Source organism: Meles meles, chromosome 14, assembly GCF_922984935.1.
Source record: "Meles meles chromosome 14, mMelMel3.1 paternal haplotype, whole genome shotgun sequence".
Lineage (NCBI taxonomy): Eukaryota > Metazoa > Chordata > Mammalia > Carnivora > Mustelidae > Meles > Meles meles.
In genome coordinates, this window is record NC_060079.1 from 28830300 (window position 1) to 28847530 (window position 17231).

The 17231-nt window shown below is 40.4% G+C and overlaps 2 protein-coding genes across 3 annotated transcripts in view; one reads left to right on the top strand and one right to left on the bottom strand.

Moving 5' to 3' along the window:
- Positions 1 to 8285, bottom strand: part of GPALPP1 (GPALPP motifs containing 1) — a 39444-nt gene extending 31159 nt beyond the window's left edge. For both annotated transcript variants that reach the window (XM_045978076.1, XM_045978075.1), the window contains exon 1: positions 8101 to 8285. In XM_045978076.1, coding sequence (XP_045834032.1) covers positions 8101 to 8215 — 115 coding nt within the window. In that variant the 5' untranslated portion in view covers positions 8216 to 8285. The remainder of the gene's footprint in view (positions 1 to 8100) is intronic.
- Positions 8286 to 8365: 80 nt separating this feature from the next.
- NUFIP1 (nuclear FMR1 interacting protein 1) overlaps positions 8366 to 17231 on the top strand; it is a 45311-nt gene continuing 36445 nt past the window's right edge. Inside the window, exons 1-5 of the mRNA XM_045978073.1 lie at positions 8366 to 8813; positions 10818 to 10900; positions 13393 to 13491; positions 14248 to 14310; positions 15115 to 15191. Of these exons, the coding sequence (XP_045834029.1) occupies positions 8381 to 8813; positions 10818 to 10900; positions 13393 to 13491; positions 14248 to 14310; positions 15115 to 15191 (755 nt within the window). The 5' untranslated portion in view covers positions 8366 to 8380. The remainder of the gene's footprint in view (positions 8814 to 10817; positions 10901 to 13392; positions 13492 to 14247; positions 14311 to 15114; positions 15192 to 17231) is intronic.

Sequence of the window (17231 nt, forward strand, 5' to 3'; positions counted from 1 at the left end):
ACCACTAAACATGCCAGTGGCACTACGAGTGGTATCTGGGTTTACTGATATTAAGCTGAGGGGAAAAAAGGCCAGTTTTGGAACATTTGGTCTATTTCTGAACATTTTTTCCTATCTCCTCTTCATGTATTTCTATAGAAGAAATACTCAAGGGGCGCCTAGGTCTCAGTGGGTTAAAGTCTCTGCCTTTGGCTCAGGTCATGATCCCAGGGTCCTGGGACTGAGCCCCACATCAGGCTCTCTGTGCAGCAGGGAACCTGCTTCCTCCTCTCTCTCTGCCTGCCTCTCTGCCTACTTGTGATCTTTGTCTGTCAAACAAATAAATAAAATCTTAAAAAAAAAAAAAAGAAATTCTCAATACACAATAAGTTGACTTAAAAATCCAAACTTTTGTTTTTAAAAATCTGATGCATTTTTTTTCAATATTCTTCTGTATGTCATTAAATAAAGGTAGGAATTTTACCACATGCTACACTAGTAATTCAGCATGCCTAGAAAAGGACAATCAAGCAGCAAAAGAGGAAAACATTAAGAATTAAGGGACAGGAACCATATCTCCAACTCCTTTTTTTTTTTTTTTTATAAGATTTTTAATTTTTTTGAGAGACACACTGAGAGAGGGAACACAAGCAGTGGGAGAGGTAGAGGGAGAAGCAGGCCTCCAGATGAGCACGGAGCCTGACGCGGGGCTCGATCCCAGGACCCGGGATTATGACCAATGCTGAAGGCAGATGCCCAACGAGACACCCAGGCGCCCCTTTCCAACTCTTTTTTTTTTTTTTTTAAAGATTTTATTTATTTATTTGACAGAGAGAGAGATCACAAGTAGGCAGAGAGGCAGACAGAGAGAGAGGAGGAAGCAGGCTCCCCGCAGAGCAGAGAGCCCGATGTGGGGCTCGATCCCAGGACCCTGAGATCATGACCTGAGCCGAAGGCAGTGGCTTAATCCACTGAGCCACCCAGGTGCCCCCCTTTCCAACTCTTGTTTAAGACTGACTGCATAGTTAGTATGTAAGCGTTCCCCAACTATATATACATGGAGAGTGTATCTGACTTGCAACCTTAGTGATTAATGTCTTTAATAATTTCTAAATTATCTCTTTATGTGTATTAATTCCTAGAGAAAACACCTTTTAGACTATAGTAAGAAGGGAAGGATACCACCTTCTATCAATAAACCTTTCTTCAAAATTCTAGAGGTCACAGCTGCACCATGAAAATGACTATGAAAATTTACCTTTCATAGTGATTAGCTCTTTTATCTTCCTCTTCATTCTATATATTAGAGATTTTTTTCCTCTCTCTCTTTTTTCTCTTTTGCTCCCATCTTTTCTTATATGAGAGTGTTACCAATGTAATTTGTCAACTTGACACTAACTGGGTAATTTTAGATTGGTTTGGATTAAGGAAAGATTTTACGGGGAGCCTGGCTCAGTCCGTAGAGCACGTGTCTCTCGATTTCAGGGCTGCAGGTTCAAGCCTCATGTTGTGTGTAGAGATTACTTAAAAAATAAAATCTTAAGGGGCACCTGAGTGGCTCAGTCAGTTGGGCGTTTGCCTTCGGCTTGGGTCATGATCCCAGGGTCCTGGGATCAAGTCCCACGTCAAGCTCTCTGCTCAGTAGGGAGCCTGCTGTTCCCTCTCCTCCTCACCTGTGCTCTTTCTTGCTATCTTCGTCTCTCTCTCTCAAATAAATAAGATCTTTAAAGAAAAAAAATCTAAAGAAAAAAGATTTTACTATTCTTTTATACAGTTCGAATGATTAAAAGACTAAATGGTCTAAATATGTGCTGTCCTTGGTTTTATAACTAACAGATAAATTTGCCTTAAATTTTTAAAGAAACAAGTGTGGTATATAAAAAAGAGCATAGTTAAATAGATGAAGATAAAATTCATCTGAGAAGGATGCAAAGCCTTATTTTTGAAAAATGATCACAGGAAAAATACTGTAAAAGAGTGAGATTCTACTTGGGTTGTATCAAAGGAAATACCCATTATATAATGAAGGAACAGGATATTAAGAGATAGTGACCTAAAAAGGAAAAAGAATATTGAAAATGTAAGTTGGTGGGGCACCTGGGTGGCTCAGTGGGTTAAAGCCTCTGCCTTTGGCTCAGGTCATGGTCCCAGGGTCCTGGAATCGAGCCTCGCATCGGGCTCTCTGCTCAGCCAGAGGTCTGCTTCGCTTCCTCTCTCTCTGCCTGCCTCTCTGCCTACTTGTGATCTCTCTCTGTCAAATAAATAAATAAATAAATAAACAAATAAATCTTAAAAAAAAAAAAAAGAAAATGTAAGTTGGTATAAGCCACACTATAAACTTTCTAATAAAATTAAGGACACACCTGGCTTCACTCTTTTATAGGTATCCTTCTTTAGGATTTGTCTCGAATTTGTCTCAAAATTATTTTAGGCACTTGTAATGAACTAGTTCATCTCTGTCCTAAAACAGTAATGTTGTATTAGAATTATTAAGGTAGATCACCCACTGCAATGGTAATTTTACAAATAGATAATTAATTCCATGAGAATAGGGGTTATGTTTCATTATTTTTCCCTTGTAACATCTGTAACACAAAACTATGCACAGAAAAAAATATATTCAGTATAGTAAATAAAACCTCATTACAGGGGCACATGGGTGGCTCAGTTGGTTAAACATCAAACTCTTGATTTCTGCTTGGGTCATGATTGTAGGGTCATGAGAATGAGTCCTACATCAGGCCCACATTGGGTTTGGAGCCTGCTTGGGATTCTCTCTCTCTGTCCCCCTCTGCTCCCTGCCCCAACCAAATCCTCATGTACACACATGCTCTGTTTCTCTTAAAGAAACAACCTTCATTACAGATTAGCAATGGATTCTGATGACAGGAAACACTAACTCAGAACCCCAATTAAATGAAATGTTATTCCCACCAAAAGCAATCCCATTCTTCTCATTATTAGTAGGCTTATACACTACAATAAAATTGTACTCCTTTATGCTTTGAATTTCAACAAAAATTTATGAAAAATTGTTTTCTCTCTTATTGTATACATACTTTTTTTTTTTAAGATTTTATTTATTTATTTGACAGAGAGAGATCACAAGTAGGCAGAGAGGCAGGCAGAGAGAGTGAGAGGGAAGCAGGCTCCCTGCCGAGCAGAAAGCCCGATGCGGGACTCGATCCCAGGACCCTGAGATCATGACCCGAGCCGAAGGCAGCGGCTTAACCCACTGAGCCACACAGGCGCCCCATGATTCCACTTTTTTTTTTTTTAAGATTTTTACTTATTTACTTGAAGAGAGAGAGAGGGAGAGAGAAAGCATATCAGTGAGAGGAGGGGCAGAGGGAGAAGTAGGCTTCCTGCTGAGCAGGTAGCCCAATGTGGGGCTGGATCCCAGGACTCCAGGATCACGAGGTGAGCTGAAGCAGACTTTTAACTTACTGAGCCACCCAAGTGTCCTTGTATGATTCCACTTATACAAGAGACCTAGAGTAGTTAAATTCATGGAGATAGAAAGTAAAATGGTGATTGCCAGGGGCTGGAGGAAGTGGCACCGGGGACTCACTGTTTAATGGGTACAGAGTTCAGTTTTGCAAGAGGAAAAGTGTTCTGGAAATGGACAGTGGTGATGGTTGCACAATGTGAATGTACTTAATGCTTAAAAATGGTTAAAATGCTTAAAAATGGTTAGCATGGGATATGTTATGTGTATTTTATCAGAATAAAAAAGTAACTAGATGCATATATATGGTCACATGATATATAAAGAAGGTGACATTACAGTGTCATGGAGAGGGGAGGTTGATGGACCAATTGGATATCTGTGAGGAAAAATATAAATCTTCGCCCCTATCTCACACCATACAGAAATATCAATTCCAGATGAACTGCAAATAAAAATGTGAAAGCTAAAACAATAATACTTGTAGGATAAAATGAAGAACAACTCTGTAACCTTAGAGGAGGCAAGGACTACTTAAATAGAGTGCAAAAAGCTGTAACCATAAAAGAAAAAAAAAAACAAAAATCAGAATATGTTAAAATTAAAAACTTCTGTTCATCAAAATATACTGAGAGAGTGAAAAGCGAAGCCAGAGAATTAGAGAAGATACCTGCAACACACATAACTGAAAAATGACTTGTTAAGACTATATAAAGAACACAATAGGGCGCCTGGGTGGCTCAGTGGGGTAAGCCACTGCCTTCGGCTCAGGTCATGATCTCAGGGTCCTGGGATCGAGTCCCGCATCGGGCTCTCTGCTCAGAAGGGAGCCTGCTTCCCTCTCTCTCTCTCTGCCTGCCTCTCTGTCTACTTGTGATCTCTCTCTGTCAAATAAATAAAATAAAATCTTAAAAAAAAAAAAAGAAAACAATAGGTCAGTAAGGAAAGGCGGACAAACCAGTGGAAAATGAACAAAAGACTGACACACATCAGCGTTTCCAAAAAAACAAAACAAAACAAAAAACCAACAACAAACATATGAAAAGGTAGTGGACTTCATTTGTTATCATAGAACTGCAAATTAAACTACCATGAGACACTGCTACAAACCATCAGTTTATTATTTTTTTTTGAAAAAAAAAAAAGTTTATTATCTAGAAATATATATATTTTTTTGAAAAAAATGTTTATTGTCTAGAAATATATATATATATTTTTTTGAAAAAAAAAAAGTTTATTGTCTAGAAACAAACCATGAGTTTAAAAAGACAGACAACTAAGTGAGAATATGGAATCATTAGAATTCTCACCCAGGCTGGTGGGAGTATAGATTGGTACTACTTTGGAAACTGGCAATATCCACTAAAGCTGAACCGATGCATGCCCAATGATCCAAAAATTTCCAAAGGAATGCAACATGTGTTCACAAAAAGACATGTACTATAACGCACAACAGGGTGCTGTTAACTGCCAAAAGAGGGAAACTACTCAAATGTCCATCAGGAGTGGGGCGCCTGGGTGGCTCCGTGGGTTAAAGCCTCTGCCTTCGGCTCAGGTCATGATCCCAGGGTCCTGGGATCAAGCCCCGCATCCAGCTTTCTGCTCCGCAGGGAGCCTGCTTCCTCCTCTCTCTCTGCCTGCCTCTCTGCCTAGTTGTGATTTCTCTCTGTCAAATAAATAAAAATATTTAAAAAAAAGTCCATCAGGAGTAAAATGGGTAGGATATTGCAGAACATTCACATAATAGACTGCTAGACAGCAGTGACAATAAACAATCTGCGGTAACACCCACAATAATTCATCAACATGATGAATCTCGCAAAATAATGTTATGTCAAAATATGAAGCCAGTTACAAGAGAGTTCATATTGTATTTTTCCACTTACATAAAGCACACAAAACCAATCTATGGTAAGTCAAGATAGTTGTTCCCCTTTGGTTGAAAGAGGGATGGGGAGGCAGGTAGTGCCTGGAAGAGGGCAACAAGGGAACTTCTATGGTGTAACCAAGTATATTTCAAGGATATTGGTACTTATAAACTTAAGTAACCAGACAGAAGAATGAGATAAGAAATATCTCAAAATGGGGTGCCAGGGTGGCTCAGTGGGTTGGGCCTCTTCCTTTGGCTCAGGTCATGATCTCGGGGTCCTGGGATCAAGTCCTGCATCGGGCCCTCTGCTTGGTGGGGAGCCTACTTCCCCCCCCCCCTGCCTGCCTCTCTGCCTACTAGTGATCTCTCTCTGTCAAATAAATAAATCTTAAAAAAAAAAAAAAAAAGAAATATCTCAAGATTTTTTTGGCCAACAGTTATAGGATCAGCCATCTAGAAGGTTATGAAGGGAACAGAATTATTGTAGGGGGGATTTTAGGTGTTAAAAAGAACATGCTGTGCGTAAGACATTGTGCTTGCAAGCAAGTGGCCAACAAATATCTACCGAGGATCTTTTATGTGCCAGGCGGGGTAAAACTTGGTCAAGATAGAGGGGAGTACATACACACACAGTGTTAAGTGCTGAGGGTGGGGGTGAGAAGAGAAGGAATACACAAAAGAAACAAACACAAGAGAGTAGACGGAGAAAGGAGTACCTGAAATAAATGCTGCAGAATGATGGAAGCCAATCATAATTAAAGTATCTATTTGGGAGATTAGTGGTTATTTACCTGCAAATTCTACCTTGGTTTAAGGTCAGGGAATATGGTGAACCAAAAACAACATACATGTAGAAACCCAACTAAAAAATCTGGTTAGGGGCACCTGGGTGGCTCAGTGGGTTGAGCCGCTGCCTTCGGCTCGGGTCATGATCTCAGGGTCCTGGGATCGAGTCCCGCGTCGGGCTCTCTGCTCGGCGGGGAGCCTGCTTCCCTCTCTCTCTCTCTGCCTGCCTCTCTATCTACTTGTGATCTCTCTCTGTCAAATAAATAAATAAAATCTTTAAAAAAAAAAAAAAAAAAATCTGGTTAACCCCACTTTTCTTCAACTTTAGTTGAACGGATCCTTCCTTGCAAAAATAAACATGACTTGTTGGCAGTTTTAAAAGAAGGGAGATCTCTAGGTGGAAACATGCCCGCTACCCACCCCCGCACCGCCCCCCACCCCAGTCAAAGAATGAGAATTAGATTAAGAAATTGGAGGGTTAGGGGAGCTTGGGTGGCTCAGTCCCTTAAGCGGCTGTCTTCTGCTGGGGTCATGATCTCAGGTCCTGGGATCCAGCCCTACATTGGGCTCCCTACCCAGAGGGGAGTCTGCTTCTCTCTCTCCCTCTGCCTTTCTCTTGGCTTGTACTCTCTCTCCCTCTCACTCACTCTCTACTCTTTCTCAAATAAATAAAATATTTAAAAAAAAAAAGAAAGAAAGAAATGGGTGGGTTGGTTTTCCAGTTTTACTCTTTTCCAACTTTGGTGTCAATCCCAGTCTACAAATTAGAGCAAACATTAAAGGAGATAGAAAGCATTTATTTGGTAAGTGCCACTCTGTTAAACTAGAAGATCATACTGCCATGGTGAGTCAGATACGTCACAAATCATTTTTAACAAGTATATTAAAGGGGCACCTGGGTAGCTCAGTGAGTTAAAGCCTCAGCCTTCAGCTCACGTCATGATCCCAGGGTCCTGGGATCCAGCCCTGCACCCAGCTCTCTGCTCAGCAGGAAGCCTGCATCGCTTACTCTCTCTCTCTACCTGCCTCTCTGCCTGCTTGTGATCTCTTGTCTGTCAAATAAATAAACAGAATCTTTAAAAAAAAGTATATTAGGGGCGCCTGGGTGGCTCAGTGGGTTAAGGCCTCTGCCTTCAGCTCAGGTCATGGTCCCAGGGTCCTGGGATCGAGCCCCGCATCGGGCTCTCTGCTTGGCAGGGAGCCTGCTTCCTCCTCTCTCTCTGCCTGCCTCTCTGCCTAGTTGTGATTTCTCTCTGTCAAAGAAATAAAAATTAAAAAAAAAAGTATATTAAATATGTTATGTAATTAAGTAGAAGAAAACCCGGGGGGAAAAGGAAGGCATGACCATTCTTGGGAGAGTTTGGAAAAGCTTCACTGAAGCCTTCACTGACATTTAAGTTGGGCCTTGGAGAATGGAGTAGGAGCATGTCAAGAAGTGGAGTGAGGCCAGAACCTAGAATATTCAGGAACAGCGCAGAAACTCGGGACTGGTTTCAGCACTGGGCCGTGTTTTTCAGATACAATGAGAGAAAGAGGGGCTACGAAGGTAGTCTGGAGACGAGGGAGCAAAGCATCATCTACAAGAGCCAAGAGCATCATACCTCAGAAGACGAAATGGCACAGAGGTTAGGAGCACTGGCTGTGTTCTAAATCGTGCTCCACCGTTTATTCGCTATGCGATCTGCGCAACAGCCTGGGCCTCAGTGTTACGTTTGTAACATGGAAATGATAATCTTTGCCTTATACAGTTGCTAGGAGAATGAAATGACTGAATGTGTATCGATTGTTTAGCATAGGGTCCAGCCCATTCACCGCTAAATGAGAATACATCATCGTCGTCTTGATTATCAGGCCACCCTCCCCTCCCGCTACCACTAAAGAAGCCAAGTAGTTCTGTTCCGCCGCGCCCCAGGCCACCGCTCCGCCCTTTCAGGCCTTAGACCTCTATTCAAAGAGTGGGGCCGCGCCAGAGACGGGGCGGGCGGGCCTGGCAGGTAGCGTCCAGGCCGCCGCTTACCAGGGCTGGGGTCTCGCTCCTCGTCCTCGGCTGTCCCGCGGGCCTTGAAGCCGGGCGGCAGCGCCGGCCCGATCAGATCCCTCGCCATCCGCAGTGGCGGACTCTGCTCAAGCATACAACTCTAACCACGCAAAATCAAGTCTACCCAAGAAGCAACCCGGGATCCGTCGGAAATGCAGAAGTTTTCCCGGCGCCTACCAATGACGTAGAAGCCCCTGGTTGGCAGAGTCGCGTAATTCGCGAGAACGGAGGTGACGCCTAAGGCGTGTGCCACATTCGCATGCTGGATTCTCACCTGGCGGGAGGCATGGCTGAGCCGGCTAGTGATTTCGTGACTTCTGCAGGGTGTTTTCCAGCATCCGAGCTGACCCCCACTTTGGGGCCTCCGAGCGACACTGCCGCGCAGCGGGACAGCTGGATGCTCTGGGCAATGCTGCCGCCGCCACCACCACCGCCTTCGTCGTCGCCCCCCGTAGCAGGGTCACAGCCTTCCTCAGAGAAGCGGCCCCCTCAGGAGGCCCAGGCTCTCCCCGAGGCGCCTCCTCCCTTCGACGCCCAGATTCTTCCCGGGGCACAGCCTCCCTTCGACGCCCAGTCCCCGCTTGATTCTCAGCCTCACCTCAACGGCCAGCCTTCCTGGAATTTCCAGGCTTCGACATCATGGTATTGGAGACAGTCTCCTGGTGTTTTTCCTGGGCATCAGAACGCTCCAGGTAGGCTGTTACTCCTCTCCTTACCACCCCCTTACTTTTCTTCTCCCCTTCTTCCCTCTCTCACTTTCCCCTTTTTCCTCTACTTCTGATTCTGCCCTGCACACTTGGAGGCTGTTCATTCATGTCTCATAATTTGTCCAACAGTAATATTTTTCCCTGCCTACTCAGTCAGTTCAACAGTTATTTATTGAATTCCAGCTATGTAGCAAGAACTGGGAACATAGCAGTGAAGGAAACACACAGAAATCCCTATCTTTATGGAGCTTAACATTTCCTGGTGGCAGAAGACAGAATAAAGCAGTGTGTATTAGAAGGCAATGAGTTCTATGGGGAGAGACACACAAAGAAGAATGATAGGGCAGTTTTAAATGTCAGTGTCAGTCATAAAGAAGGTGACATTCAAACAAAGACGTTAGGGAGTTGAGGGATCAGAGCCGTGGATAATCTGGGGGAATAGGGATGTAAGCAGAATGAACTGCAAGTGCAAAGACTTTGAGGCAGGAGCTGTAGATTGGAGTCGAAGCCCATGTGGCTAGAGAGGAAGGAGCCCCAGGTGGAACTGTAGATTGGGGAAGAGGGCAGACCTGCCAGGGCCTTGTAGATGTTGGGACTTTGACTTTTTACTCCTGTGATAGGGGTAGTTTAGGAGTGTGACACGATTTTATTTATATTTTAGAAGGATTAATGGGCCACTGGTGGGAATTGACTTAAAGGGAAACGAATTAAGCTTTTGCATTTATGCAAGTGAGAGATTTTGGCGACTTGGACCAGGGTGGAGCTCAGGAGATGATGAGAAGTGTTGGATTCCAAATCTGTTTTGAAGGTAGGGTAGGGCCAACACAATCTGCTGAAGGATCAGATACAAAGTGTGAGGTAAAGATGAGAAAAGAATAAAGTTTTTTGCCAAACTAGCAGAAGAATGGGGGTGGAAGAGATTTGGAAGGAAGACCAGGAGTTGAATTTGAAGTATGTTTGTGTCAAATAGAGATATTGAATAGGCTGTTAATTTGTACTTTCCAGGGGGAGATTTGTAGCTGGAGCTGTGAATTTGGATATCATCAGCATGTAGATCGTATTTAAAGCCACGAGTTTGTTCACTTAAAACCCTTCTCCAACTCTGCATAAGATTTAATTTACATTAACTTGAATCCAAATCAGTGTTTGGGTTCCAGCCCAATGCTGGGAATAGGAATGTGCCTAAGACAGTTGTAAGTCAGATGAGATGAGCTCATAAATGTAAATCAGCACAGCATGACTGGTGATGGAGGCATATGAAAGGTGATTTCAGAGTGTAGAGGAAGTTGGGGAAAGCTTTTGGGGGAAGTCTCTTGGGAGAGGTGTGAATACAAGGTGAGTTCTGAGAATTGCGCTGTTCTGGTGTGACTGAAGCAAAGTGAGTGGAGGGTATGGAGGAAAGAGTAGGTTGAGGAAGTAAACTGAGATCCCATTAGAGAACTCTGGGAAGCCATTTATAGATTGTCCAGCAGGATTGTGACCAGTGACCAGGATTATTTTGTGATGTCAGTGTGCAGGGTCTGTTGGAAGAGAGGGGTTAGGAACTGAAGACAGTGGGGTAGGCTGTCAGAGTAATAGAGGTGAAAGGTTGAGTCATGGCAATAAGACAGGAAAGAATTTGAGAGAAAGTATATTTCACAAGGCTCTGTTTGCCTGGTGTAAAATTGATGCTGAAAGCACTATATTGGGATTTTATTGTTTACATTTCTACTGTTTGAAATAACTACAAGAAATTTCATCAGGTTAGAGTGGCCATTCCTTTCTTTACTTTGGCACCTAAAGTGTGTATGGACTTGTAATCTTACCAATATGTATTCATTTGAAAAATATTTATTTGGTAGACTATTCTTAATCTTTGTTAATATGTTTGAACTACTATTCTTCTTAGAAGAGGTAGTTTTTGCTCAAGTATTTGTGACATGTTAAGGCAAATAAAAATTTAAAAGTTGTGTCGTTGCAAATATTTATGGATTTCTTTTTGTTTTTTAGTTAAACATCCTTATTTTCCACGAAAATATGATCCAAAGTTCACTGATGTCAACTTCCCTCCCAGTAGAAAACAGAAAAAAAAGGTATTTTTAAAGATATTCTTGAATGTGATGCTTGAGTCCCTATGTCACTGTTTCATGCCTTATATTTCTATCATAATGGTCTCAATGTTTTGCATCCATTTTTGACACAGTGAGACCTTGCTAAAATAGGATCTTAACCTTAAAAACTTTAAGCAAAATCTTTTTGAGAAATAAATGGAGAAATTGTAGAAAAAACATTTAATCCAGTTCAGTATATTTTCATGAATAAATATAATTGAGAATTATATTACTAGTAAGTGTAAACATTATTAAACCTTGCTGAGCTAAAAAAATGTGTGTATGTATATATATGTATGTATATATATATATATATATATACATGTATATTAGAGAATTGGGACGGGAAGGATGAGTTCAGGGAGAAAGAATGGAAATCCAAACTTTTCTCTTATAAAATTGAAAGCATGGAGTTAAGAACAAATTACAATGACATAAACCTTTTATTTTTTATGATCTTTTTCTTTATAACACAGATCTTTTAGGAACAAATATTCTGTGTTTAAAAAAAGCATTTGCAGGGCTCCTGGGTGGCTTCAGTTGGTTAAGCGTCTGCCTTCGGCTCAGGTCATGATCACAAGGTTCTGGGATTGAGCCCTGAATTGGGCTCCCTGCTTGGCGGAAAACCTGCTTCTCCCTCTCCCTCTGCTTGTGTTCCCTCTCTTGCTGTGTCTCTCTCTGTCAAATAAATAATTAAAATCTTAAAAACAAAAAAAAAGCATTTGCAGCTGTTTTTCTTGTGTCAGATTCAATTAAAATTAAATTTAATGTTCATAATTCGTTTATCTTCTATACCTGAAGTAATGTCTGAAATTGTTCAGACAAGGTTTTTTGGTGTTATCATTGTTATTTATTATTTATCTTAATTCATTGTAATGCTTCAGTTCTTTTCAGTAGTGGGTATTTACCATTTTTATGAAAAAAAGTTATTTTTTTAAAATCAGGATCAACTCTTGGTTATGCTTCAGAGACCAAATCTTTTTTTTTTTTTTAAAGATTTTATTTATTTATTTGACAGACAGAGATCACAAGTAGGCAGAGAAGCAGGCAGAGAGAGAGGAGGAAACAGGCTCCCTGCTGAGCAGAGAGCCCAACGCGGGGCTCGATCCCAGGACCCTGGGATCATGACCTGAGCCGAAGGCAGGGCTTTAACCCACTGAGCCACCCAGGCGCCCCCAGAGACCAAATCTTTTTTTTTTTTAATACTTTTTTATTAATTTGACAAAGAGAAATCACAACTAGGCAGAGAGGCAGGCAGAGAGAGAGGAGAAAGCAGGCTCCCCGCGGAGTAGAGAGCCCGATGTGGGGCTCGATCCCAGGACCCTGGGATCATGACCTGAGCCTAAGGCAGAGGCTTTAACCCACTGAGCCACCCAGGCACCCCCAGAGACCAAATCTTAAAATAGGCTTCCTGTATTCTTGTTTTTAACAATTTATTTATTTATTTATATTAGAGGGGAGGGGGACAGAGCTTGCACATAGATGTGCACAGAGGGAAGGGGTAGAGGCAGAGAGAATCTCAAGCCGACTTCCCAGTGAGCACTGAACAGACTGGGGCTCAATCTCAAGACCCTGAGATCATGACATGAGCTGAAATCAGGAGTCCTGGATGCTTAACCGACTGAGCCACCCACGTGTCCCAGGCTTCTTTTATTCTGATGAGGGTTATAAGTCTGGTCTGTTTTAAGGTATATAAATGTCAGGGTGCCTTGCTGGCTCAGTTGGTAGAGCATGTGACTCTTGATGTTGGGATTGTAAGTTTGAGCCCCAAGTTGGGTGTAGAGATTACTTAAAATCTTTAAAAAAAAGTAATGTCATTATTTTAGAATGAGTTGAATAAAGTCTACAGCATGAAATTAGTATCCTTCTTCATTTTGGCATGGAAACTGTGTAGGTAATACTAAGAAAATATTGTGCATGTATAATGTATTTATTAACATAATCCCAACATTAAACAATGGGAAACCATTTCCTATATAGTCTGTCATGGTGGTTATCTTTTTTTGTTTTATGTTTAAACATAAAAACAGCAAATTTGAAAAAAAAACTGACCTTTACTCAATAATGTTTTTTTCTTTTTGGGTTTTAAAAAAATGTGATATAGTTATTTTTCCTATAAGTTAGAATGCTGTTTTTACCATGAATATTGATTATTAGATCATTTTGACATATGCTCTATTCTTAATTAGATTACCAATTTGAAATCTATTCACAGATTATATTTGCTTTACTTAGATTTAAAATTTCTTTACCATGCCTGGCTTTTCCTAATGTATTTCCAAAAAATAAAACAAAAGAAACAAATATCCCTTCATTAGAAATGTACTCAAAAATTTCTCCCACATACAGGGGTTATGTGAAAAATCAAAATACATACCACTGGAAGGATAGTTATATTTTTATTACTGATTAAACGTTTTTTGTGGTTTTGTTTTTTTATCAAAAGCCTAATGCCTCTCTGTTTTTCTTTGTAGAAAAGAAAGGAACCAGTTTTTCATTGTTTTTGTGATACCTGTGATCGTGGTTTTAAAAATCAAGAAAAGTATGAAAAACACATGTCCGAACATACGAAAGTAGGTTTTTCTTGGTTTCCCTGAAATTGATAGCAAATTGGGTATATTTGGTAGAAATTCTGAACTTTTTTCCTTAAAAGTTTATAATTTTCATGGAAAAGTTGTTTGATTACTTGACAAATTGAGACTGAGACCCTGGGATTTGCAGTTTGAGGCGGGGAGCCCACTGCTTCAGGAAGAGGCAAGATGGCGGCAAAGAAGGGAGGTCCAACAGCTGTGTGTGTGCATCTCCTCTGCTTTGTAAGGGTGCTGGACCTCACCTACGGTCCCCTCTATCACCTTTGTGTGTTTTTTTTCCCCCTTAAACACTTCTCTTGACTGTTTAATCACACTGTAATTTGCTGTGGCCCATTACTCTCTAAGGATGGCCTGGACCTTATTAACTACTTTTAAGAAATTTTTAATCCAGAATGTTCTTAATTTGGAAAGGTTCTTTTTAGTTAATATGAATGCCCCTTCAACTTTGGGAATTAAGAAAATTTTATAGCATTGCCAATGTCATGCATTTACTGAGTAGAGAAGTAAGTGATACATATTATTGTTTTATATGCTTTGAGAATGTCATTCCTTTTTAAAAACAATCCTGTTTTGAAATGCTGTTTTGCTATGGATGTAAGTATCAGATGATAACACAAGATAGATGGCATAACTATGTAATTCAACCAGATTATGTCTGAATATGTAGTAGTAGGGTAAATTATGGAAGCATGGAAAGTATGGAAAACATCGAATGTCTTTTTTTCTAAACTCTTTCAGTGTCCTGAAGTAGATTGTTCTTTTAGTGCACATGAGAAGATTGTCCAGTTCCACTGGAGAAATGTAAGTTCTTGTGTGGGTTTTTGTTTTTTTTTTAAATTCATGCTCTTTTTATTTCATTGATTTGCTATCCACAGCTCTTCGTTTACATAGCCTAATAATAAATAAGTCACAGAGTACTTTGTACTTTGTATTATTCAATTTTATCCTCACAAACCACTATGCGAAGCAGATAAATATTGTCCAGAGTCAATAGATTAAAAAAAAATGACTTGTCCAGGGCCTTAGAAATGATTCTTGTACTTGAGTTTCTTGACCACACCTTCTATACTAGTTTTACTACATGGTGCTGCTTCAGATCATTCTGTTTGTTCATTATTTTTTTAGTTACCTCAGTAAGTTTTGGTTGGTTGTCGTTCATTTGGGTATTTGATGTCAGTTGAGAAATAATGACATACCTACTTTGTAACCAAAGTTATGTTGGTCCTTTTTTCTTTATCAATAGCACTGATCTAAACACATAAAAAATTACTCTTTTTCCTTTAAAGGAGGAGTCATAATAATGGATAGATAACACCTGCTTACTTTGTTTTAAAATTGTCTCTGCTAATAAATTTAATGTTGAGTACAGAGTCTCCATTATCCCTCATGATACTGGAAATTTAGTCAGAAACATACAACATGAGGGTGCCTGGCTGGTTCAGTCAGTATAGCATGTGACTGGTGATCTCAGGGTTGTGAGTTCAAGCCCTTGGGGGACATGGAGCCTACTTTAAAAAACAAGTTAAAAAACCAAACAAAGCAAAACAAAAAACAACCAACACATACAATATGCTTCCTGATGTTCAGCAGGCTTTTTCTCCCTAGATGCATGCTCCTGGTATGAAGAAGATCAAGTTAGACACTCCAGAGGAGATTGCAAGATGGAGAGAAGAAAGAAGGAAGTGAGTCAAGAGTTCAGAACTAGTGAAATAACTTTCTTGTACTGTGGCAAGGCTGACTACTTCCAAATAATGCCCGTTCTGGCCCTAATGAGTACTTTGAAAAAGGAAATGATGGTGTTTTTTAACATTGCAAATATTCCTCTGCAAATGACTAGTACTAATTTTGCTGTTCTTCGGGGTTGGTATATAGTGAATTTGAGATTGTTACTTGATGTTTTAAAAAGAAGCGTACAGTTTTTACTGGGGCAGTTTAAAAAGAAGCGTACAGTTTTTACTGGGGCAGTTATAATGTTGATACTAGGGAATGGGGGTGTGAGCTATATTATATGAGGTTTGTTATTGAGTAAGTTTTGAGAGGACCTAATCTTCTCAAAGATTATTCAAATCTTTGTGAATCAAAAATTCACAAAGACTCTTTGTGAATAACTGGTGTCGTCATGGGACCGTACTCTACTCTTTGAGGGAAGCGACTGCATGTCTCCTATGTTAGATATTCAGTGCTCAGGCAGTCATGAGTGGGTGCTCTTATTCAAAAACATATAATACTTGACTATGTTTTTCATTTGATTTTTTTTCTCCCTCAACAAAAACTTGTTGGATGACTGCAGTACGCTTGGTAGAGGAAGTATAGCAATGATACATGAGTTTATCCTTAATTAAAAAAAGACCAGGAATTCTTTCCTGTTGAGTAATGGCTAAGAAAATTCAGCCACAACATGACTTGTGGCCTTATGCTTGTTAGGGAGAAAGTTTAATAGATGTCTAGCTAGATATACTCGTGAAAAATCCCAGTGGGACACTCTTTTACTGTCTTCTCAGCGAGGAATATGACAGCTCACCCTGAAGCTGAAACCAGGCCGAACTATTGAATGGTCAAATGCATTTTTAAGTCAGATGATGATTTTCTGGAGTTAAAAAATGAGGTACCTGTACCCCTGGAGCTAGTAATACATTATATGTTAATAAAAAAATTAAAAAAAAAAATGAAGAGAGCCCGAGATGAGAAAGAGGATAGTTATCTTCTGAGGTCAAGAAAGGTAGTTTTAAGTACCAGGTGAAATTTTTGCTTTGTTCAACTTAATTTTTTAGTTTATTTTTAAATTCAACATTTTTATTTGTAACGAATAATTTGAGACTGTGTTGGCGTTATGAAAAGAGGATGTTAGTAAAATTATGGGTGTATATTATCACCACTGTTGTCATCCCCAGAGTCTGGGTATGTGAGTGAGATAAGCTTGATCGGATGCCCAGCAAACAATAAAGTATGACATGGCATGTTTTATTAGTTCGTTAATGTGTGTTGTGGGTACAACGTGAAGTTGTGAGTAAATGTACCAATGAGAAACAGCCCAGGGTATCTTTTCTTTTTTTTTTTAAAGATTTTTTTTTTAATTTATTTGACAGAGAGCACAAGTAGGCAGAGAGGCAGGCAGAGAGATAGGGAAGCAGACTCCCTGCTGAGCAGAGAGCCCAATGTGGGGCTCGATCCCAGGACCCTGAGATCATGACCTGAGCTGAAGGCGGAGACCTAACCCTCTGAGCCACCCAGGTGCCCCAGCCCAGGGTATCTTAAAATACATGTTTTTGTTTTTTTCTTAATATTTGAGTAGAGTCAGTGCATAATGTCATATTGGTTTCAGGTATACAGTGTAGTAGTTCAACAAGTCTATAGATTATGCTGTGCTCACAATGTAGCTACTGTCCGTCACCACACAACACTATTATAATACCATTGACTACATTCCTATGCTGTACCTTCTATCCCAGTGACTTGGTCATTCCATAACTGGAAGCCTGTGTCTCCCACTTTCCCTTCACCCATTTTTCCCTTCACCCATCCCTCCACCCACCTCCCCTCTAGCAATCATGAGTTTGTTCTCTGTGTTTATAGGTTTGATTCTGCTTTTTGTTTATTACTTAATTTGTTTTATTTTTCAGATTCCACATACAAGTGAGATCACATGATATTTGTCTTTCTCTTTCTGACTTACTTCACTTACCATAATTCCTTCTAAGTTCATCCATGGTATCTTCAATTTT